Genomic DNA, 16,486 nt, shown 5'->3' with positions numbered 1-16,486 from the left:
ATGAGGACAGAGACAACCCAGCACACAGGGTCTTTGGAATGACCCACACGGACACAGCCCAGGGCTTTTCTGGAATGATTTGCACTGAGAAAGACATAATTTAGGATTCCTCTGGCATCACTCATTCAGAGCTAACCTAAGGCTTCCCTAAGGTGACTGATGAAGACCAGAGCTTCTCTGGAATGTGATTCAGGCAAGTGTCACTCACAGGAGGTGAGTAAAGGGTGAGATCAGGGCAAAGACTTGAAATTTCCCGGAAAGACGATGATGGGTCACCACCAAAAATAAGTGTCTTCCTTGACACATTTCGGAGAGACAAGAAAGGAGATCAAGAGTCCCAAATAAAGAACATGGAGTTTTATGGGGCTTGACAAATAAGAAACCCTGAGAAAGGATAGAAAGGAATGATAATAATACATTTATTGTGCTTCAGAATGTTCGAAGTGCACCTGTATTGTCTCATTTCATTCTCACAACCACCCAATAAGGTCGGCAGGACATTTATCATCATCATCATTCTACAGTTGAGAAAACCACAACCCAGAAAAAGTCATGCCACTAGCTCTGTGTCTCAAAGGTAAAAAAATAACAATTATAAAAATGCCCAACAGAGGTTAGCAGAGTGTGTTACGAGAGAGAGAGAGAATAGTCCTTGATTCTGCCAGGCGAAGTCAGGGAAATTTCACAAAGAAGTTATTGTTTCAGCTCAGACAAGGAAGATGAGCAGAGGTTAGATAAAGTTGCAGGGATTTGTTTTTAGTAGAGAACTGAATGGGCAAATCCAAGGAAGTGTGAGAGAATATTATATATGAAAGGAGCAGCAAAGTATTTTAGTGTGACTGCAACATTGGTTGTGTAGGAGATTTGAAGCTGGACAAATAAAATAAGCAGAGAGCAGGGAAAAGGAACCTGTTAAAGAGTTTGTACTTTACCCCGGGGACAACAGGAAGTGATTGAAAGGTGGTAAGCATGTAAATGGCTTATTCAGAGTTGCTGTCAGAAAGATTTCACAAAAAGGGTGAACGCTTTGAAGGGAATAAACTAGAAGCAAGTTCCTACTATATTCCAGATCAGAGACAATAAGAGTCAAAAATTAAAGACAATGGTGGTAGGTAAGAAGGTGACACTGAATCAATACTTAGGAGGAAGAATAATCAAATTTGGGGGGTGGCTTAAAGCATTATATCCCAGTTTCTGGATTCAACAACTGGGTGGTGCCATTTACTGAAATACGGTAGACACAAGGAAGAGGCTTGAGGTAGAGGAAGATGAGTAGAATTTATAACTATTATCACTCTTTAAATGTGAATAATGAATGAAGCTGTATGATATTCTTTTGTGTCTAAATTCCTTATGAATGGGGATCACTGTGCCTAAATAATCTCTTTATAGAGAATATATTTCTATAGAGAAAATATTTACATATTTCTGATTATCACATTCATTATTCATTATTCATTCAACAACAATGTATACAGCATCTACCTTGCTAGGCACTGGGATAAAAATCAAATGACACAATTTCTACTCTCAAGAATATACCATCCAGAGTATGAGACAGAGGCATAAATTAATGGTTATTCTATATAAGGATTATGAATTAGTATTCCTGATCTCCAGTGTTGCTAATATACTGAAACTTCTTTCTCATTTTTAGAAATTGTCTTCCTTTTGGCTCTCTTGCTACCACCCACCCTATCACAAATACCCCTGGCTTGCCTTCACCTGTGGGCTGGGACTGAGAGAGTGGAAGGAAGTGCTGCCTGATGGTAAATCCATGCCCTGGAGTCAGGCTTCCCAGGGTGCATATCCTGATGCCAACTCCTGCTAGCTGCCTAACCTCCAGGAAAGTACTCAATGTTCTGTGCCTCTGACATGTTTACTGTAAAATGGGGATAATAGCACCTATATCTTCAGGTTGCTGTGAGAATTAAAAAGATACACGGCAAATACTTAGAATACTGTCTGGCACTCATTTAGTGCTCAATAAATAATAGCTCTTACTATGAATATAGCTAATAAAGATATTTTCATAGACGAAATGATGTCTTAGTTGAGTTTTTAAAAATGAATAGGCGACCCAACTAAGATGGCGGCTAGCTGAGACAGGGTGAAAAAAACACCTCCGTGAAAAACACTAGCTAAAAATCAGAAAGTGACCTAGAATACCAGTTACAGTGATGCACCAACTGGATGAGGGCTCCTAGCTCCAGAGTGGCCGTATACTTGGTGAAACCGGGAGTCGGCATTCTGAAACGAGTAAGCTGGCTGGAAGACCCGCAGCCGCGCAGCGGGCTGGGGAAGCCAGGGTTCAGCGTATGGAGACCAGCTGGCTGTTTAAAAAAAAAAAAAAAAAAAGAAGCAGCTCCAGTAGCAATTGTGAGAACCACGCAGTAAAACACAGCAAGAGGGTGCTGGGCCGGCCTCTTGCTGTCTGGCCGGGAAGATAGCCCACAGCAGATACCCTTGGGTTCGGGGGAATGGAGGGGAGAGCTGGAAGCAGAAAGAAACCCTGCAGCTAGCAGCTAGCCCCCGGAGGGCTGGATAAACTCCTGCCCAGGGCCGTGCCCACAGCCCAAAGCCCCGCCAGTTGTCCCAGAGCTGGGAAGGAGGAACTGTATGAGGAGGAGGGGGCTGAGATGCACCGCTCAGCCATTTTTGCTTCGGGCTGGGAGTGCGCCGCTGCATGGCCCAGCGGCCCGGGGCTTCCCTTGTGGGACGGCGCGCACTGATGATGTAGCACAGCCTTCCCTTGGCTGAGCTACTGGAGGAGTGCGGCTGGGAGGGGGGATCCGCTCGGAGAACCCAGGGACACTACACCAAGTCTGGTGGTTTAGGGATCAGCGAGAGAGAGGCTGGGGCTGAACTGAAATGAAGGCTTAGACTTTTGCGGCGGCCTTGAATCTCTGGGATCCTGGGGGATTTGAACATTAGAACTGCACTTCCTCCCTGGCTACCCGTACACACACCCCACATTCAGGGCGGATGGCTCCAGCAACACACCCAAACTGAGTTCTCCAACTGAACCCACAAGAATCACTTCCCCACACAAAGCGGAAAAAACATTGAGAACTGACTCGAGGGATATAGGTGACTCACAGACGCCATCTGCTGGTTAGTTAGAGAAAGTGTACTTCACCAAACTGTGTTCCTGAAAAATTAGATCAATATCCCTTTTTCTTTACAACTTGAAAGAGCCCTATCAAGCAAAACAAATGCCAAGAGGCCAAAAACAACAGAAAATCTTAATGCATGTGATAAAATCAGAAGATATGGAGAATCCAAATCCAAACACACAAACCAAAATATCGGAAGATACAGTATACCTCGCAAAATTAATCAAAGATCTACAATTGAGGAATGAAAACATGGCAAAGGATTTAAAGGACATCAAGAAGACCATGGCCCAGGATATAAGCTACATAAAGAAGACCCTAGAAGAGCATAAAGAAGACATAGCAAGAGTAAATAAAAAATTAGAAGATCTTATGGAAATAAAAGAAACTGTTGGCCAAATTAAAAAGACTCTGGATATTCACAATACAAGACTAGAGGAAGCTGAACAACATCTCAGTGTCCTAGAAGCCCACAGAACAGAAAATGAAAGAACAAAAGAAAGAATGGAGAAAAAAATCAAAAAAATCGAAATCGATCTCAGGGATATGATAGATAAAATAAAACGTCCCAACTTAAGACTCATTGGTGTCCCAGAAGGGGAAGAGAAGGGTAAAGGTCTAGAAAGAGTATTCAAAGAAATTGTTGGGGAAAACTTCCCCAACCTTCTACACAATATAAATACACAGAGCATAAATGCCCAGCGAGCTCCAAATAGAATAAATCCAAATAAACCCACTCCAAGACATATTCTGATCAGACTGTCAAATACTGAAGAGAAGGAGCAAGTCCTGAAAGCAGCAAGAGAACAGCAATTCACCACATACAAAGGAAACAAGATAAGATTAAGTAGTGACTACTCAGCAGCAATCATGGAGGCGAGAAGGCAGTGGCATGACATATTTAAAACTCTGAGAGAAAAATTTCCAACCAAGAATACTTTATCCAGCAAAACTCTCCTTCAAATTTGAGGGAGAGCTTAAATTTTTCACAGACAAACAAATGCTGAGAGAGTTTGCCGATGAAAGACCTGCCCTACTTCAGATTCTGAGGGGAGCCCTGCTGGAGGAGAGACAGGGAAAGGAGAAAGAGATATAGAGAATTGTAACAGACCTATGTAGTACCTTATATCCCAAATCACCAGGACACTCACTTTTCTCTAGTGATCACAGATCTTTCTCCAGAAGGGAACATAGGCTGGGACATAAAACAAGCCTCAAGAAATTAAAAAAAAAAAAACATTGAATATACTCAAACCACATTCTCCACCCACAATGGAATACAAATAGAAGTCAATAATTTTTGAACTGTAAATCCACTAGTTACTTCCTACATGATATAAAATACACAAACTCTAAGGACAAATCAGTGGTTTTGAACTCAATGTAAAATATGTAATTTTAGACAACTATATAAAGGTGGGGGAATGAAGGAGTATAGGAACGTAGTTTATGTGTCCTACTGAAGCGAAGGTGGTATCAAAGAAAAACAAGATTGATATGGATTTAAGAGGTTAATTTTAAGCCCCACAGTAAACACAAAGAAATTATCAGAGAATATAACCATAGAGATGAAAAGTAGAGTTTGGGTTAAGAGAAATGGGGGAAGGGGCAATGGGGAATTAAGAAATGAATGTAGGGTTGCTGTTTGAGGTGAAGGGAAATTTCTAGTAATGGATGGTGGGAAAGAGCATTACAACATTCTAAACGCGATTAATCCCACTAATGAAAGGCTAGGGAGGGAGTGGAATGGGAAGATTTAGGCTGTATATATGTTTCCACAACTGAAAAAAAAAAAAAAAGTCAGTCTAACTAGATGACAACTGAATACTAAGGATGAACTTGGATGGGACAGGAGGATAGACAGGTGGCTCAAAGGGACACAGTTGAGACATAAGGAAAAGGAAATATAGAATGTAAGCTTTGTATCATTGTTGAATCTATTGTACTTCTTAGCTGCGCTTAATGGGATTGCATGAAAGAATGTTCTTGTTCACGGGAAGTGTATACGTGAATTATAGTGAATGCTCAAGGATGTGTGCAGCTAACTCTCATATGTTGAGATGACAGAGCAATAGATGATGGATGATAGGGAGGGAGGGAAAGAAATAGCAATGTGACAGCAAGTTAAAGTTGGTGGATTGAGGTACCGGGGGAGGGGAGGGTCAGGGTGTGATGGAATTTTGTGTATGGGGCTAGTATTGTTTTTACAACTGTTCATATAACTTTGAATTTATTTCAAAATAAAAAAAAATGAATAGGTGTCAGCAATTTTAACAATTTCCTCCTTTCTTTGCTCTTTATCTCCCTTCTTATTTCACCATCTTGACTTCTCCTCCTGTAACTGCTCAGACCTCTGCTCAAATATCACCTGCTCAGTGAAGCCTTCCCGGACACTCCCCACACCCCAAATGCTACCTTCTTCCCTGCTGCCTTGTTCTTTTCCATTGCTCCATCTAACAAACTGTATGTTTGACTTACTTATTATCTGTCTTCCCTACTAGGTGAGTCCTTTGAGGGCAGAGATTGGTGTTTTGTTTATTGATGTATCATCCCCAGTATCTACAACTGTGCCTAGCACATAGATGATAATCAATATTTATTTTATTGAGTTCATGATTCTTTTGTCTTAGAGACTGAATAGCAGGGGCAACAGAGACTTTGGGCAATTGTCTGGATAAGAAGTGGTTTTTATGATAAGGCAGTTCAAGTGCTATCTTGTAATGACAGTAACGTCTAGCATTTATCGATAATTTACAATGTGCCAGACACCATGCTAAATGCTTTGGATTTGTTCTTCCATTGAATTTTATAGTCATCAGAAAGAACTTCAGTGTCCCAATTTTTGAAGCTGAGTTATTGATGGAATGAAGAAACTTTCTGCTTCTTTTTCAGAGTATTTAACCTTATTAGTCACACTTGCATATTTGAGTTCAACTTTATTAACATGTAAAACTTCAGCTCTGAATTCCTTAAGAGTCAAGAGTGTGTCCTACACAAGTGAACCAAAAGAAGCTAACGAAGGATTTTATGCTTATCATGTCTAGATTCTCTCTATGACTCAGATACTATCTTGAGTCTGTGTTTCCTTTGCCTAATCACATATAGCCACGTGGAGAATAATTGGACTTGGGATCAAGATAAATCTCATGTTCTATATTGTGTGTTTTCCTGTTCAGACTTTAATTTTCTGAATTTGGAAACAGTGATTACTTCAATTTACTGAAATCTTCCTGAGAATGGGCTTCTCAAGACTGGGGCACATTCAAGTCTCCTCCTCAGGAAACATTTTGTTGTTGTTGTTCATTTTCCATGATTTTTTCCTTCCCACCCTTTCATTTTGCAGAAAGGATACTCTGCCAGACTTCACCACCTTTCATTATGCATCAAAACTCTCTCTTCAGAAATGCTTGGGTCTGGCTTCTTTTTTAGTACCACTGACAGTTACAGAGCAATAGGATAGGAGATGGAAGTGAATATGTAACTGTGACCATCTCTTATAGAGCAAGCCCTATAAACACAAGCCAGACCATATATATATATACATATATATATGATGTGTCTTAATTCAGTAAGAAAAAAAGTGTTCTTCAAAACAAACTTTGAGTCATATGGTTAGATTTGTTGCTTTATGTTTGTTTTACATTTTGGAGAGTACAGTTGTTTGATCATCAACAACCAGAATAAGAAAAGTGAAGAATGGGACTATGGAGATTCCCTTTCTAAGGTATAACACAGGTAAAAATAACCTATGGAAACTTCTACTTTCCTGGGGTTTGAAAGTCCAGTGAAATCCTGGGCAGAAGAATGCCATGGGGAAACTGGACAATTGTCCATGAGTTTGTTCTTGTGAGCTTCTCAGCCCTGTCATCTGAACTACAGGCTCTCCTGTTTCTCCTTTTTTTGACCATTTACCTGGTTACCCTAACGGGCAATGTCCTCATCATCCTGGTCACCACAGCTGACTCTGCCCTTCAGAGTCCGATGTACTTCTTCCTCAGAAACTTGTCCTTCCTGGAGATAGGTTTCAACTTGGTCATTGTGCCCAAGCTGCTGGGGACCCTGATCATGCATGACACAGCCATCTCCTTCCTTGGCTGTGCTACTCAGATGTATTTCTCCTTCTTCTGTGGGGCTGCTGAGTGCTGTCTCCTGGCCACCATGGCATATGACCACTATACAGCCATCTGCAACCCTCTGCGCTACCCAGTCATCATGGGCCACAGAGCCTGTGCCCAGCTGGCAGCTGCCTCTTGGTTCTCAGGGATTCCAGTTGCCACTGTGCAAACAACATGGATTTTCAGCTTCCAATTTGGTGGCCCCAACAGGGTGAACCACTTCTTCTGTGACATCCCCCCTGTCATTGCATTGGTCTGTTCTGATACTTCTCTGCTTGAACTGGAAAGTCTGACAGCTACAGTCTTATTCATCCTCTTCCCTTTCTTGCTGATCCTGGGGTCCTATGTCCGCATCCTCTCCGCTATCTTTAGGATGCCTTCAGCCAAGGGGAAACAAAAGGCCTTCTCCACATGTACCTCACACCTCCTGGTTGCGTCCCTCTTCTACAGCACTGCCATCCTCATGTACTTCCGGCCCCGGTCCAGCACCTCTCCTGAAAGCAAGAAGTTGCTGTCACTCTCCTACACGGTGGTGACACCCATGTTGAATCCCGTCATCTACAGCTTAAGGAATAATGAAGTAAAGGCTGCACTGGGGAGGGTTATACGCAAGACCCTGGGTGCTCAGAAATTATAACAGTCTTAGATGGAAAGTACAGGGTAGAGTGTAATCAATAAAGGGAATAAAAATGAATTCCAAAATGAGTTTTTGGTTCTACTCTTTCCAGGTTCCACAGTATATCCAATTCATTTTTCACACCCCAACATGCATGTCAAGTAGTCATCTCAAATTTAATTTGTCCTAAAAGAGCTCTATAAAACTTGTTCATATTCCCCTCTTCCATTAATCAGCAAATAATATTATCATTCATTCTGTAGCTCAAACAAAAACTCTAGGAGCCATTCTCATTTATCTGCTATCCCTCATCCCTCACATTCAACTTAACAGAAACCCTATAAAATTTTGTTTCCAAAATATACACTATATCCAGCTTTTCTCCATCTGCACTGCTACCATCCTAGACAAGTGACAATCATTCCTTACCTTGATTATTGTAGTAGCCTCCTGGCAGATTTCCTACTTCATCCTCACTGTCCTAAGATCCATTTTCCACAGAGGATCCTGAGTAGACTTTTCAATATGTTGTCAGATCGTGTCACTCCCTTGCTCAAAAACTTTCCAAAGCTTCCCATAACAGTTAGAATAAATTCTGAAACTTCACTAAATCTACATGCCCAACATGTGCTAGCCCCTATCCATTGTCCCAACCTCATATGAAATCACCTTGCCCCTCTATCACATTGATAGAGTCAAATGTTTTTCAACTGTGGCTCAGAATCACCTGAAGAACTTTAACAAATTCTTACTCTCAGCACTTTTATTCCAGGCATCTCCCACAAAACAGCCACACAGCTACAAAATATTAAGAAAACACACAAAAAATAGGTGTTTTAAGTCTTTAGAGACCAATAACACCATTCTGGGGGAGAAAGGTGGGAGGGAAGGACACTCTGCCTTTTGTTTTCCGTGACCACATCTGCCAATTCTCTAACAGGGGAAAAGAGAGCGTTAGGATGAAGTGGCTGGAATAAGAAGACGCAAATTAGAAGCTGAGGTTGCAGAGCATCTTGGAATTGAGGGTGAAAATAATAAAGATGAGGGATCCACAGAGAATTAAGTCCAATATCTGTATGCAATATCATGAGTCATTTGCCAAATCCTAACTAGTTTATGCATAAGGAAAGACTCTAAGAAGCTCAAAAGAAACTAGCATATGAGAGGTTAAGATGGGAAATTTTGAGTTTAATAAATGTTGCTAAAATGAAAAGTTTAAAAAAATCTGAGATAAACATTTAGTAATTGAGTGTTGCTAGAGGTTGTTTTTTTTTAAATTTTGAAATAAATTCAAACTTAAGTAACAGTTGCAAAAATAATACAAACCCCATACACAGAACCCCAGCACACCCCAAACTCCCTCCACCGATACCCAGATCTACCAACTTTAATATTTTGTCACTTCACCATTTCTTTCTTTCCCTCCCTCCTTCCCTATCATCCATTATCGATTGCTCTGTCTTCTGAACATATGAGAGGACGTTGCACACATCCTTGAACAAAGAATATGTCACATATACATTTTCTATGAACAAGAATATTCATTTATGTAATCACATTAAGTGCAGTTAAGAAGTTCAAGAAATTTAACATTGATATAAAGCTTACATTTTATATTTCATTTTTTTCTTATGTCCCAATTGTGTCCTTTTGAGCCTTTTCTCCTCTAGTCTTAGATCTCATCCAGGATCATCTACAGCATTTAATTGTCGTTATCTATTTAGACTGTCTTTTTTTTCAATTGTGAAACATATACAGCATAAATCTTCCCATCCAACCCCTCCCAAGCATTCCATTTAGTGGGATTAATCACATTCAGAATGTTGTAATGCCATCACCTTCCCACCATCCATTACTAGAAATTTCCCTTCACGCTTAACAGAAACCCTACACTCATTTCTCATTAACTCCACATTGCCCCTTCCCCCACTTCTCATAACCCATGCTCTACTTTTCATTCCTATGATCATATTCTCTGATACTTTCTTTGTGTTTACTGTGGGGTTTAAATTTAACATCTTAAGTCTATAACAATCTTGTTTTCTTTGGTATCAACTTAACTTCAATAGGACACATAAATTATGTTCCTATACTCCTTCATTCCCCCACCTTTATGTAGTTCTTGTCAACAATTACATATTTTACATTAAGTCCAAAACCACTGATTTATCATTACACTTTATGTATTTTAGATCCTGTAGGAATTAAATAGTGGAGTTACAAATTAAAAATACAGTAGTATTGCTATTTATTTTTACCATGTGATCTTTACTGGAAATCTTTATTTCTTCATGTGGTTTCAGTTAATTGTTAAGTGTCCCTTCCTTTCAGCCTGCACAATTCCCTTTAGCATTTCTTATAGGACTGATCTACTGGTGATGAAGCCCCTCAGCTTTTGATTATCCAGGAATGTTTTCATTTTCCCCTCATTTTTAACCTCCAGGTGTTTGTGAATTTTCTAAATTTCTGATGGTTATTGACTTCTATTTGTATTCCATTGTGGTCAGAGAATGTGCTTCGAATAAATTCAATTTTTTTTTAAATTTATTGAGGCTTGTTTTATGTCCCAGACTATGGTCTATTCCAGAGAAAGTTCCGTGATCACCAGAGAAGAATGTGTATCCTGGTGATTTGGGATGTAATATTCTATATATGTCTGTTAAATTTCTCTATACCTCGCTCTCCTTTCTTTGTTTCTCTATTGGTAGGGATCCCTTTAGTATCTCCAGTAGAGCAGGTCTTTTATTAGCAAAATCTCTCAGCATTTGTTTGTCTGCGAAAAATTTAAGCTCTCCCTCAAATTTGAAGGAGAGTTTTGCTGGATAAAGTATTCTTGGTTGGAAATTTTTCTCTCTCAGAATTTTAAATATGTCATGCCACTGCCTTCTCGCCTCCATGGTGGCCGCTGAGTAGTCCCTACTTAGTCTTATGTTGTTTCCTTTGTAAGTGGTGAATTGCTTTTCTCTTGCTGCTTTCAACACTTGCTCCTTCTCTTCAGTATTTGACAGTATGATCAGAATATGCCTTGGAGTGGATTTATTTGGATTTATTCTATTTGGGGTTCACTGGGCATTTATGCTTTGTGGCAGGATAAAAGATCAACATGCAAAAATCAACAGTGTTTCTGTACACTAGTAATGAGCAATCTGAGGAGAAAATCAAGACAAAAATTCCATTTACAATGGCAACCAAAAGAATCAAATATCTAGGAATAAATCTTACCAAGGATGTAAAGGACTTGTACACAGAAAACTACAAAACATTGCTAAAAGAAATCACTTAAGACCTAAATAAATGGAAGGACATTCCATGTTCATGGATTGGAAGACTAAATAGCATTAAAATGTCAATATTACCCAAATTGACTTACAGATTCAATACAATCCCAATCAAAATTCCAACAGCCTACTTTGCATAAATGGAAAAGCCAATTATCAAATTGAAAACACCTTGAAAAAGGAAATCAAAGTTGAAGGATTCACACTTCCTGACTAAAAGTATATTATAAAGCTAAACAGCATCACTGGCACAAAGATCGATATACTAATGATTGGATCAAATTTAGAGTTCAGACATAGACCCTCACATTGCTTTTTAAATGCAATGTTATTGAGATATATTCACACACCATATAACCCATCCAAAGTATACAATCAATGGCTGACAGTATTGTCATATACTTGTGCATTCATCACCCCAATCAATTTTAGAACATTTTCATTACTCTGGCAAATAATAATAAAAATAAAAAAATAAAAAATATCACCCCAAACATCCCAAACTCCTTATCCCCCCCTTATTATTTATATATTTTTTGTCTTTATTTTATTACTCATCTGCTCATACACTGAATCCAGGGAGTGTCAGTCACAAGGTTTTCACCATCACACAGTCATGATAAAAGCTATATGGTTATATAATCATCATCAAGAATCATGGCTACTGTATTACAGTTCAACAGTTCCAAGTATTTCCTTCTAGCTATTTTAATACCCTAGAAACTAAAAGGGAATATCTATATAATGCATAAATATAACTTCTAGAATGACCTCTCAACTCCATTTGAAATCTCTCAGCCACTGAAACTTTATTTTGTTTCATTTCTTTTCCTCCTTTTGGTCAATAAGGCATTCTCAATCCCACAGTGCAAGGGCCAGGCTCATTCCTGGTAGTCATGTCCCATATTGTCAGGGAGACTTTTACCCATGGGAGTCATGTCCCACATAGGGGGAGGGTAATGTGTTAATCTGCAGAGTTGGCTTAAAGATACAAGCCGCATCTGAGCAACAAAAGAGGTTCTCTGGGGGTGACTCTTAGACATGGTTTGTAAGTAGGCTTAGCTTTGCCATTGGAAAGAAGCTTCATGAGGGCAAGCCTCTAGATCGAGGGCTTGGCATATTAAATTGGGAGCCCCTGTTGCTTAAGAGAATAGCAGGAATTTTCTAGGTGGGGAAGTTTAATAGTTCCACATTTTCCCCCCAATCCCTGAAAGGGACTTTACAAATACATTTTTATTTTCTGCCCAAAATATTCTGGAATTTATTGGGGTGTTGCATTAGCCTATATAGAAAAACAAGAACTCACTCCCTATTCTAGGTTCCATGAGATTACATTGTTTAAATAAACTGAACTAAAAGGTTAAACTAGATAGTGTGCCACAGAAAATATAAATTTTGTACCAAATAAATCTCTTTCTCTTCGATCTCACACAGAAGTTGGAGTTTTTAAATATAGTCAATATCATCCTTTACCCTGTATTCTAATTTACCTCAGTCCTAACCAAGTCTGTTTCTTTTATGTCTCTAACTGTAGTCTGATCTCTTTTTTCAGCTTAACAGGTGCTATATGGAGTAATGCTGACTTGCAGAGCTATAGAGCTCTAACTCTGACTCTCAGTTGTCACACATATACCCAAAGTTCCAGGGAACTACCATGTTATATATAAAGAGCTCAACATCTCAGAATTTAGAAATAAGAGTTAAAACTCAGGAATAGATTTGACTTCCATAAGAGCTTACAATCTAGCAACCATTATAATAAGTCTTGTTGAAAAGTCTGTACTCCTTAATCAATGATTGCCCAATCTGTGCCCCAGTTCTATCCCTGGACAACCTATGAGAAGGAAACTTTCTCAACATGATAAAAGGATTACATGAAAAACCCACAGCTAACATCATAGTCAATGGGGAAAGACTGAAAGCTTTTCCTCTACGATCAGCAATAAGACAAGGATGCCCACTGTCACCATTGTTATTCAACACTGCTGGAAGTTCTAGCTAGAGCAATTAGGCAAGAAAAAGAAATAAAAGGCATCCAAATTGGAGAAGAAGAAGTAAAACTTTCACTGTTTGCAGATGACATGATCCTATATGTAGAAAATCCTGAAAAATTTACAGTAAAGCTATGAGAGCTAACAAATTAGTATAGCAAAGTGGCAGGATACAACATGCAAAAATCAGTAGTGTTTCTATACACCAGTAATGAGAAATCTGAGGACAAAATCAAGGAAAATATTCCATTTACAATAGCAACCAAAGGAATCAAATATTTAGGAACAAATTTAACCAGTGACATAAAAGACCTATACACAGAAAACTACAAAACATTGTTAAAAGAAATCAAGGAAGACCAAAATAAATGAAAGGACATACTGTGTTCCTGAATTAGAAGACTAAATATAGTTATAATATTAAATATACCCAAATTGATTTATAGATTCAATGCAATACCAATTAAAATCCCCAAAACTTATTTTGCAGAAATAGAAAAACATATAAACAAATTTATTTGGAAGAGGAGGGTGTCCCGAATAGCGAAAAACATCTTGAGAAAGAAAAATGAAGTGGAAGGTCTCATGCTACCTGACTTTAAAGTATATTACAAAGCTACAGTGGTCAAAACAGCAATGTATTGACATAAAGATAGATATATCGACCAATGGGATTGAATTGAGTGTTCAGAAATAGACCCTCTCATCTGCAGATAATTGATCTTTGATAAGGCATTCAAGTCAACTCAACTGGGACAGAGCAGCCTCTTCAACAACTGGTACTTGCAGAACTGAATGTCCATATCTGTATTAGTTAGGGTTCTCCTTGGAAACAGAATCAATGAGTGGTGTCTCTGATTATCAAATTGTAAAAGTGACTCACGCAACTGCGGGCACACACGAGCCCAAATTCTGCAGAGCCGTCAACAAACTGTCAACTCCAAGGAAGACGTCCGACGAACTCTTCAGGAAATGAACCGACAACTTTGACGAACTCCTCAGGAAATGAACCGGCAACTTCGACGAGCTCCCCAGGAAATGCTTCACTGAGCAGCCGAAGAAGAAGTGAAGGTTCTCTAACCATCCGGCTTATAAGCCTCCAACTGATCACCCGGACCAAATCCAGCCAATTGCATTCTCTCACTGTGGAAGCATGCCCCTTGATGAATCATCAGTCAGCTGCAGTCAACTGACTGATGATCCGACAAACCAGCCTGTTGGTTTATTAACCAGCCTCAATTATCCTCACAGCAATCGTCAGGCCAGTGCCCGCTTGACCAGACAGCTAGGCCACCTAGCCAAGTTGACACATGAACCCAACCATCACAATATCCAAAACAATGAAAGCAGACCCCTATCTCACACCTTATACAAAAATTAACTCTAAATGGATCAAAGACCTAAATATTAGAACTAAGACCATAAAACTATTTGAAGAAAATAGAGCGAAATATCCTAAAGATTTGGTGATAGGAGGTTGTTTCCTAGACCCTACACCAAAAGTGTGAGCAAATGAAAGAAGAAATAGACAGATAGGATTTCCTCAAAATTGAACACTTTGGTGCATCAAAGGACTTTGTCAGGACAGTAAAAAGGCAGCTTATGCAATGGGAGACAATATTTGGAGACTACGAATCAGATAAGGGTTTAATATCCAGAATATGTAAAGAGATCCTAAAACTCAACAACAAAAAGACAAAGGACCCAATTAAAAAATGGGCAAAAAATGCAGAGAGACACTTTTCCAAAGAGGAAACAAAAACGGTTCAAAAACACTTGAAAAGATGCTCAACTTCACAAACAATTAGGGAAATGCAAATCAAAACCACATTGAGATATCATCTCACGCCTACTAAAATGGCCATTATCAAAAAAACAAACAAACAAACAACAAGGAAAAAAAAAAACCAGAAAACTCCAAGTGCTGGAGAGGCTGTGTAGAAAGAGGCACACATTCACTGTCAGTAGGAATGTAGAATGGTGCAAACTCTCTGGAAGGCAGTTTGGCGTTTCCTCAGGAAGCTATGTATAGAATTGCCATATGATCCAGCAATCCCATTACTAGGTATATACTCAGAGGAACTGAAAGCAGGGACTTGAACAGACATTTGAACACTGATGTTTATAGTGGCATTATTCACAACTGCCAAAAGATGGAAGCAACACAAATGTCCATCAACTCATGAATGGATAAGCAAAATGTGTCATATATACAAAATGGAATAGTATTCAGCTGTAAAAACAAATGAAGTCCAATGCATGCGACAACATAGATGAACCTTGAGAACATTAGGTTGAGTGAAATTAGCCAGATGGAAAAGGACAAATATTGTATGATCTCACTGTTATGAACTAATTATAATAACAGGCTCATAATGTTAGAATCAAGAATATAAGTTACCAGGAGATAGACTGGAGTTAGAGAATGGGAATTGATGCTTAAATTTTACTGAATGGTAAAGGTTTGGAAAAGGATGGTGGTGATGCTAGTACATTTTTGTGAGTATAATCAACAGCACTGAACTATATAGGTGATACGGTTAAAAGAGGAAACTTTAGGATGCATATATTTCTAGAATAAAAATTAGAAGATAAAACATAGGACTGTACAGCACTGTGAACCCTATAGTAGATGATGACCTACAGCTAATTGTACAATTTTAAGAATGTTCTTTCATGGATTATAACAAAAGTATGATCCTAGCACAAGATAATAATAATAATAGAGTGGTATATGGTGAAAAATACATCTAATGTAAATAACAGATGATAGAACTATTTTAATAATCTTTCATCAATTGTAACAAAGGTAACTACTATTTTTTTAAAAAGTAGTACAATTATTTCTTTTTAAAGTGCTATCAGCAAGAGTAACAAATGCTCCACACAAATGCAAGATGGTGGTGGGGTGGTGTATGGGAATCCTGTATTTTAAGCATGATTGATTTGTAAACTTATGACTTCTTTAATATTAAAAAAAAAGAAGGAAAAAAAAACTGTACACAGCTCCCTGGCTTTGAAGTTGCTTTTGCTTTTGCTGTTTCCTTGTTGCTGCAGAAATCTTGGTGTCCTGAATAAAATGCTTTAAACTGCAACAACAAAAAAGGAAACTACAGACCCTTATCCCTCATGAATATAGATACAAAGCTTCTAAACATTTTAGCAGATCAGATACAGCAATATATAAAACAAATAATACATTTAGAATAAGAAGTTATGAACAAGTGTGGTTTATCCCAAGAATTCAAGATTGGTTTAACATTCAAAAAGCAGAATAAAGGTTACCAGGGGATGGGGTGGAATAGGGAACGGGAAGTTGAGACTTAATATGTACAAGGTTCCTATTTGGAATTATACAAATTACTGATAA

At 38.7% G+C, this 16,486-nt stretch overlaps 1 protein-coding gene and 1 pseudogene across 1 annotated transcript; one reads left to right on the top strand and one right to left on the bottom strand.

The window, feature by feature from the left end:
* Positions 1–16,486, bottom strand: part of LOC119536993 — a 299,931-nt pseudogene that overhangs the window by 150,687 nt on the left and 132,758 nt on the right.
* LOC119537613 (olfactory receptor 10A4-like) lies at positions 6,921–7,868 on the top strand. The gene has a single exon (XM_037840148.1). The coding sequence runs from the start codon at positions 6,921–6,923 to the stop codon at positions 7,866–7,868; it is 948 nt and encodes a 315-aa protein (XP_037696076.1).

The sequence above is a fragment of the Choloepus didactylus genome, chromosome 6 (genome assembly GCF_015220235.1).
Source record: "Choloepus didactylus isolate mChoDid1 chromosome 6, mChoDid1.pri, whole genome shotgun sequence".
Lineage (NCBI taxonomy): Eukaryota > Metazoa > Chordata > Mammalia > Pilosa > Megalonychidae > Choloepus > Choloepus didactylus.
This window is presented reverse-complemented; position numbering and strand designations above follow the sequence as displayed.